The 8,767-nt window shown below is 40.6% G+C and overlaps 1 protein-coding gene across 1 annotated transcript in view; it reads right to left on the reverse strand.

Annotated features, from left to right (window-relative positions):
* gpc1b (glypican 1b) overlaps positions 1–8,239 on the reverse strand; it is an 87,281-nt gene extending 79,042 nt beyond the window's left edge. The window contains exon 1 of the mRNA XM_026925363.3: positions 7,577–8,239. Within this exon, the coding sequence (XP_026781164.2) occupies positions 7,577–7,730 (154 nt within the window). The 5' untranslated portion in view covers positions 7,731–8,239. The remainder of the gene's footprint in view (positions 1–7,576) is intronic.
* Positions 8,240–8,767: the final 528 nt, after the last annotated feature.

Below are 8,767 nucleotides of genomic sequence, written 5' to 3' on the forward strand. Positions count from 1 at the left end.
AGACTGCAACATCTGTAAGAACTAAAGGAAGATACAAAAAACACAAGAACCACTGCTTGTGCTTCTGTATGGAGATAAGACTTCGGAGATATTGATAGAGAGAACTGCTGATTTAAGACAAAACAAGAATGATTAAAACCAACAGCTGGGTTTATCAGTAAAATCCAAGCCTATTCATCATTTTATTCTTCTGTGTTCATTTTCAGTAGCGGAGGAAAGAGAAAGGCAACCTCCTTCTTCAGGATATAAATAGCTGAACTTGAGGTTGATTATAGTGTAGAACAAGGGTTCCCAAACTACCCCAGGTGGCACCCTGATAAAAAGAGAAAACTGAGACAAACTCACAGTATCCATGAAAATAAAACAAATATTGCTCTTATTACAAAAAATGTATTTAACAATCTTCTACATTGAAATATTCCTGGATGTCGCATTTAAATAAAGAGTCAAGCTGTTTTCAAATTCAGATCGCTTTTTGCTAGCCTGACACACTAGCGTAGGAATTCAGCAATAAAAATGGACAAATTTCTCTGTCCATCAACTTCTGCTAGTTCCTCATCAACACAGAGAACTCTGACAGAGTAGAACAACAGTGAAGAAAGCAAACACAAAATTATGCTTAAATACGTATTGCGTATATGGAGATTTACAAACCTGATGGTTTCTTTGCAAATGATGGTCCCCTTTGAAAGCTCTGTGTGAAGTTGCAAGGTCCCTCACCTACATTACTACCGAGTATCGTTCAAAGCTGGATCCAACAGTGGAAACAGTGGACACGACCTTTCAAACACACCTCCTGACTTTGAAAAGGTGTGTCGAGAAATGCAAGCTCACCCTTCTCACAAGGCTAGTAAGTGAATGCAAGGAATATTCCTTTGGTTTTATTCAAACATATTACTGACATATGATGAAATATTCAAATGTTAGTCCTAAATTATAAACCTGGAAGAAAATGAAATAATAGTAATAATAAAGGTAGTCAATGCTTGGGTTCTGCCTTTGCTCACTTTCCATTGAATCAGTACTTTATGGAGTTGTGTGTGAGTACAATAATGCTTCCTTTATCTTCTAAGACTGGTTCAATCATTCATTCATTCAGCATCAGTAACCTCTTTATCCTGGTCAAGGTCACAGTGCATCCAGATTGGATCCCTATCCTGGGAACACTGGTGGGATGCAAGTCCATTACACACAATGCACATTTTACAGAGGTGGAAGGAAACCGAAGAAACCCAGAAGAATACAAACAGAACATGAGAATCTCTCCACAGACAGTAACCAAAGCTCAGGATCAAACCTGGAACCCTGGATCTGTGAGGCTGCAATGCTACCTGTAGTGCCACTGTGCTGCCCAGCACTGATTCAGAGCTACATAAAAAATTCTGACCCCAATTAAACGTGGCTTGTTACAATGCCAAGTTTTTACAGCAATCTCGGAAAACAAAATGACACAGTTCACCACTTCCAGTGTCTGAGAGAATCCACCTGTTCTCTCCACTTTTGCATCTACCATGGTTTTTGGAATGGAAAAAGGGAAAACCTCTATTTCGCCATTTGTCTACAAACAAAAAGTGTTCCAAGACGTATCATGGAACAAGACAGAAATTCAAACAAGGCAAATTCAACACAAAAATATTTTGAAAAGTACCAAATGCAAGAAGTTTCGCCATGAGACGCTTGGCCATCAGACCTTATTTCATGAAGGCAGTGCAAATCATCTGGCAGAGTTAGAACAGTTACGTCAAAAAGAATGGGCAAAGGTTTTCCAAGCAATCTGGCATAGTTAGACCAGAGATGTCAGGAAATATGTGTGAGGCAGAGGATCATTTCAGGACAACTGAGAAAATGCTGCTCAGAGGATATGAAGGCTTGGAGGCCATTATAAAGGCAAAGGGCTTTAGTCTTTACTCTGTTGCCTTGGCGATGCACTAGTTGATCAAGACATTGCAGTAAGAGCTAACCGGCTAATGGTAGCTAAAAGACAAGCTCTTGTTTAAAATAAGAGGTTTTGCTTTTTTTCCCTAATACTCAATAAATGTGACAATCACTTTAATGCACACAAGAACAATTCTGTAATGCCATAGTGGCAGCAGGGATCTTCAGAGTCATGAATACTTGGGCCGTGTCCCAAACTGAATACTACTATACTAAATAGTATGTCAGTATACCTTTGGTGTATTTACTTCTTAGGCATAATACATGGTGTGCAGTATACAGCTTGGAAGAGAGCCTTGAATTCTCACTGAATGGGAAATTACTTGGTACTTGCAGCTGTTAATCCACATGGTGCAGCACAACCTACGTTACGGAATGTTCTTCCACAAGTAGCTTGCAGTAGCATTTTTCTACAAAACATGTGACATTTTGTCTAGCAGCTCTATTGTATTCATTTCTTGCTTCTCATTTAAAATTAATCATGAATTATAGGTCTGATAATGAATCTTGGAAAATTGATAAACAAGGGAGTAGGGGAGTGAGTAAATAAAATAAGACAGTGGTAACAAAAACAATTCACAACAAATGATTACCACATTAACATTCTAATTAACACTGCCTTCCTTTTTTATTCTTCCCTGAAGACATGCCTCATTTCTGGTACTAGCTGTCTGGGATGTGGTTTAGTGTGGGTTGGAACCAGGAAGTGAGGGGTCAGAGGGAGTGGTTCTGTAATCACTTAAGTGTACACACCTGTTTCTTGTTCCCTCACTGCATATTTATTCCCCTTTGCCCCTCAGTAGGTAGATGGAAACCAGAGAATGTGCCTGTGCTCACATGCTGAGCCTGTAGGATCCTGCAGTGGCTTATAGGATGGTTAAAATATCGTGATTTATTGTGTTATGTCTGGTATTTGTTTTCCATGTTTCTTTACCTCTGCTCTCCAAAACAGTGAAAATAAAAATAGCTCAGATTTCCCCATGTCCTGGTTCTGTTTGTGTCCTCCTTGGCTACACTATGTAGTAATCATGCATATCACCATATTTTGATGTTTTGAAGTTAGCTAGTAAGAGGAATGAGAGGAATAAGGAAAATAAGATTTAAAAATGGCATAAATTGACTAGCTGATTATATTTTCAGGTCAGTAATAGTTAGTTATTAATTTGTAATTAACTAGTGTGACTATGAACTGCATAAGGACTTTCTCTATGACCAAGATGATGACCAAGATCACTTTTGCATGGTTTCTTCCAGTAGATCTAGTCATGTATTATGCAAACTAAACATATTGTATATCAAGCTGGCTGAGGATTGGATACTTAACAGCTTACACCAGATCATCACACCCTTAGGTAGGCCTTCCCCAAATTATTGCAACAAAGTTGGAAGCAAACAATTGTATAGGATGTCTTCGCATTAAAATTTCCCTTTACTGGAACTAACGGGCCTAGTCCAAACATGTTCCAGCATGACAGTGCCCCTGTGCAAAAAGCGAGGTCCATGAAGACATGGTTTGCCAAGGTTGGTTTGGAAGAACCACACCAGTGGCCTGCACAAAGTTCTGACCTCAACACCTTTAGGATGAACTGAAACTTTCACTGTGACCTCCTCTCTTGACTCTTGACATCAGTACCTGACCTTACTAATGCTCTTACAGCTGAATGGGCAAATCCCCACAGCCCTGCTCCAAAATATAGTGGGAAGACTTCCCAGAGGTTACTATAACAGCAAAGTGGGGACTAAATCTTCAATGGGATACTCAAAATGTATATACTGGTGTGATGGTCAGGTGTCCTCAAGCTTTTGGTCTTATAGTATGTATGTTACTGTATGACTAATACATCATTATTATTTTTTTGGTTCTTGTGTAATCTAGATGACTGTATTTCACCTATCCTCCTGCCTAGGAGTGGTTGGAATCACAGGGATACCTCCTCATGCACATGCAAACACTTAACAGCTTGTGACTACAGTGGGACCTACAGGTATCTTGTACTCTAAAGCTGGGGGTAGCCACCTCTCATCCTCTTCTACATTGGTGAGTGTGTTTCTGTATATTATATTAGCTATCACTCCCCATGTTGTATGCTATGTTATCTTTATGAGCTTGCATTCTGTAGTTATTACTCTCCACTCGGTAAGTGTCACTTACCTCTCAACTCTCTCTGCTCGGTTGGCTTCTTCTTACTAGTCAACTGTCGATGTCTGTCGATAATGGGTATAGACTGGCAATGGGACACTTTACAAGTGAAAGCATTGCTCGTTGGGCAGCGACTACATCAGATCAATGGCTCCTGATTTGTTGAGACAAACTACGCTTCAGCCTCCAGCTGTCAACCTTTTCAGGGCTCAGGGCATCATCACTATCAGACCCAAAGAAAGTTATTGCTCTGTCCTAAGAATCTGTTCCCTCTCTCAAGATACTAATATAGTTGGATTACTGACCCACATGTATTACAGCGCTCTTAGTCGCACAGTGAATGCTAGCCACCCCAACGTGTGACAGATATTATTAGGTTTGCCAAATAAATTCAGCGAGGTGGTCATGTGCGATACTGGCATCTGCTGAGGATACCAGAATTGACTATGGCAGCCGCAGTGGATTGCTGGTGCAGCCTAGGACTGCTGGAGCTACAGGCTTTTCAGGCTTTTTTCTCTTTTTTTAAAAAAAAGTCCCCTTCAGCCAGGTCACCTGTGTCAGTTGGTCCTTGGACTAAACTGAGGACAAAAACCTTGCAGTCCAGGAAACCTGTCTGATGCAAGGATCCCAAACACAAGGTCCTTGTATGATCTTAGGTAGGTATATTGCAAATGGTGTTCACCTTGTTGTCCTGATCTGGTGCATTGCTGATTCCTCATACTAAGTCTCCATCTACGGTGTATGTGGCAGGCATCATGGTGCATTATTGCACCATGGCTGGCATCTCTCTGGGCTCTCATAGGCTTATTACTGCCTTTCTATAGGCAAATAGGCAAACTACCTCCATCTGCCATTACTCTCTAGGAGGCTGGCATGGGAGGTTCCCTTTGTGAATTGTTTAAGACCCCTCCTTGTGAACCTACACAGGATGATCAACTGAAATCAACTGGTATGCCTTTTTGCTAGCATTCACTGTATCAAAACAAGTGGGAATTGCATGCTGTAGTGATAAACTTAGCTAATATTCATTGCTGGTCAAATGACTCTGGGGTGACCTTGTGGTTGAATCTGGGATTACTGCCCAAAGTCAAAGCACCCAACTTTGTGAATCAGTTAATTGAGCTTGCAGCTTTAAAAGAAAATGAGCCCTAAGGTATTGTGTGAATCAGATGGTGGCCATCCAGTCCTCAGACTAAGTGTTCATCCACCATGGACAAAAATCATAAGGGGCTCCCTTGTCTAAGCAGAGACAAGCACACTGGGTGGTGGATGTCATCACCATGGCTTACATATGGGTTAGACACTCAGCCCCTATTGTGACATGCCACCCTACAAGGAGCTTCTCCTCCTCATCAAATGCAATTCTAGGAGTTCTGAGCTGCTGCTCCCTGGGCCTCGGCATACATACGTAAGTTCAGCGGTCATCTCTGAGCATAGCGCCCTGTTAATCATGACAAAATGACACGTTGTCATATATTATCCAGGTGATTCTAACTGCATTTTATTGTTAGCAAGGGTGAACCAGAATGCCGGTTGCATTTTATAGTTAACTTTTCTTTGACATAAGCCTGTCCCCTATTCCAGATACTTCACATATTGCATTTTGGAATGCACACTTGTATTCATGTATAATGACCATAAATCTGAACTAATGTGAAGATGCAGCAGTGTGAATATCAATAATAGGTGATCATTTGCCCTTTAACTTCAAGAGCTTTAAACTTTGATGATATAGAGGGATCAAGTGTGTAAATTTAAATCTTATTAATAACAACAAGAATATAAATCTATGCAATGCCTATGCATGAATTATTCAATGTCAAAACTAAAACCAAAAACTCCAAACAAAATTGTCAGAGAGCCACAATAAATTATAAGTGCCCTTCGATACACATCCTACATGAAAACAACACTGACAGAAGTCACATATGTGATCTCTGATGCCTAGATATTTCCTTCATATGTAGTATATAGATCCTTCATATGACTTCTAATGCTTTTCAAAAACTCCATATTCCTACAGTTTAATGCATGAATGGCAAAATGTGTCACCATGAATATTGTGACAGAGATATATCTACAGAGTTCTCCAAGCTGATATAAGAGTATAAAAGAGTATAAAACTGCCAGAGAAAAATAAAATGAAAAATTAATACAGGCTTTCTGCCAACAATTACATATGTATTAGCTGAAACATGGCATTACATATGAATCAGTTTATGTCCAGCATCAGTAACACTAATTTATACATTTCGCAGTAATAAAAATGCCTGACTTCAGCATTACTGTGACTGAATGATATACACTCGATTAATCAGTGTGATTGAGGGCATCTTGAAAAAAGCAGGCTTCAGTTTATGACGTGAATGATGTCATTAAGTGAATGATGCTTTTACAAGTATAACAATTTCATCCCACAAGTGTCAGTAGCTAATGGTTCATTTTCCTCTATAAATCTTGTGTTATATTATCACAGCTGGAAGGATTGCTGGCATCAGCGTGCACGGCACATGTTGGAAGCAGACCACTAATAATCCAGCGGGGCATCAGAACAGGGGTCAGGTGACTCTCTGTGTGTGTGTGTGTGTGTGTGTGTGTGTGAGACTGCTACAAAAGCACTACTGTACTAAGCTCGCTGGACCTTTGCAAGGAACGTCACAGTTTATCAGTGAGTCACACGTTATCATCATATGATGATATGTGAGACAACCTTTAAATTGCATTTTACTTCAAATTTAATACAATCAAAATTATTTTTGTACTGTAGCAACACTGGTATTTCACTATATCGCACCATAACCTCCAGCATTTGCAATAGTTACCATCATATTTCCTTTAAGCAAGCTCCCCATAAACACACAGCATGTTAAAATCTCTGTGACTCAAAGTGCAGTGTGATCAACCAATCAAGAGTGCACCAATAAAGAAATAAATATTAATAACAAACAATTGAAGTGAAATATTAAAAAAAAGTACCCAGAGCATAGAATTACCTCTTCATTTCATCTAAGCTGTCTTGTAAGTATCCTGCAAGTGCTCTGTCACATTATATGCATATATACAGTATATATGTATATATATATATATATATATATATATATATATTATTCAGAATTGCAAATCCTTACTTCTAAAAGGTTCACCCTTGTGTGTTGGCATATTACAAAGCAGCACAATAGGCTGATTTTCTCATGTTGGGCAGCAAACTTAATCTAGAGAACTAGCTCCCACTAAACCATCATGTGTTCTGCCTCACTTGTGACTATGTGGATCAAAGCGTCTACTGAAACAATAAACGTCAGTGATAAGAGTTACGAACCGGAAAATCTAGCCCTTAGGGGCATTGAACTGAACACGCTCCTCCGGCATATATCATGCATTTATGATTCTGCTGAGATTTTACAAAAGCCTTCAGCAGTAGGGCTCTTTTGTGCGCTGCGTCCGTTTGTTTAACGCTTTAGACTTGCAGCCGAGAGTTGCACATTTCCCTGACACACTCACCGGAGATCTGCGCCTGCGGAACGCCGCTCATGCTGAAGCCCTTGGAGCTGTAGAAGTCTCGGAAAGCCGTGCAGCTCCGAGATTTCCCGGTGGCGCTCTCTGCGCTCACCGCTCCGGCCAGGACGCACAGCACGAGCGCTAAGCGCACATCCATCCCGCACTTCAGATCCGACTGAAACCCAATGACCTGGACGCGCTTAGTGTAAATGCTGATCCGTTGCTGCTGAAGATGTCCACGCGTTCAAACTGGCGTTCAAGTTCTCTTTCCAGTGCTGCTTTTTGTTGCAAAACTGAGACGCACTGGGGGGAAAAAACGCCTACGCTGCCGGTCTGGTGAGCAATTGCCTGTACTCCGCGCCTGTCAATTGACTACACTTGCGCACCAGCTCCAGTATCTTTATTTAGAGAGGTCTTCAATAATGTATTAAAGTGGAAACTGAATAATGAAGCTGATTCGCTGGTGGTCCGGTCCAGAGTCAGTGTGCTGCTTCTCCTGCGCTCTCGGGCCGGACAAATGCTTAGACAACGCGCCGACAGCCGGGAAAGCAGGGGGCATCGAGCTCGCGCGCCTCTAGAGGACGTTACATCAAAACCTCTTCTGTATGAGCCGAAAGCCAAAAAGAGCGGATTTAGCTTCCAGCTTCCGGTGCCACAGACGCGCTCACACCGCCCCGGACACACTGATCTCCAGAGATCCCTATAGATATACCGACTCTGAGTATTTAAAGATAACCAACACATAAGCGCATAGAGGTTTAGAGTGTTATTCATCACAGTATTTTTGTGGAATGCAAAATACAATAATCTGGTTTGGACATAATAAGTGGAGGTTTAAGTCTCTCTCTCTCTCTCTCTCTCTCTCTCTCTCTCATTCTCCCCCTCCTTTTTTTCTTCCCTATGAATTCCTCACCCATAGTAACTCTAAAGGAAGGATACCTTTATGTTTTTTACTCCATTTATGACCCCAAAAAGCTAACTACAGGTACAGGAGTGGTTTGTAAAGTGGAATGATGAACATTAAATTATAATTACACTACATGCACATTACCAGGTAAAACATACAGTATGTACTCTAGAGGTACTACCACAGTGACAAAGACATCTATAGTTTAGTACTTTTTTTAATCTGAGGCTGTATAAGCTCATTTCTCATTTATTTATTTATTTATTTATTTATTTACTTACTTACTT

The sequence above is a fragment of the Pangasianodon hypophthalmus genome, chromosome 21 (genome assembly GCF_027358585.1).
Source record: "Pangasianodon hypophthalmus isolate fPanHyp1 chromosome 21, fPanHyp1.pri, whole genome shotgun sequence".
NCBI lineage: Eukaryota > Metazoa > Chordata > Actinopteri > Siluriformes > Pangasiidae > Pangasianodon > Pangasianodon hypophthalmus.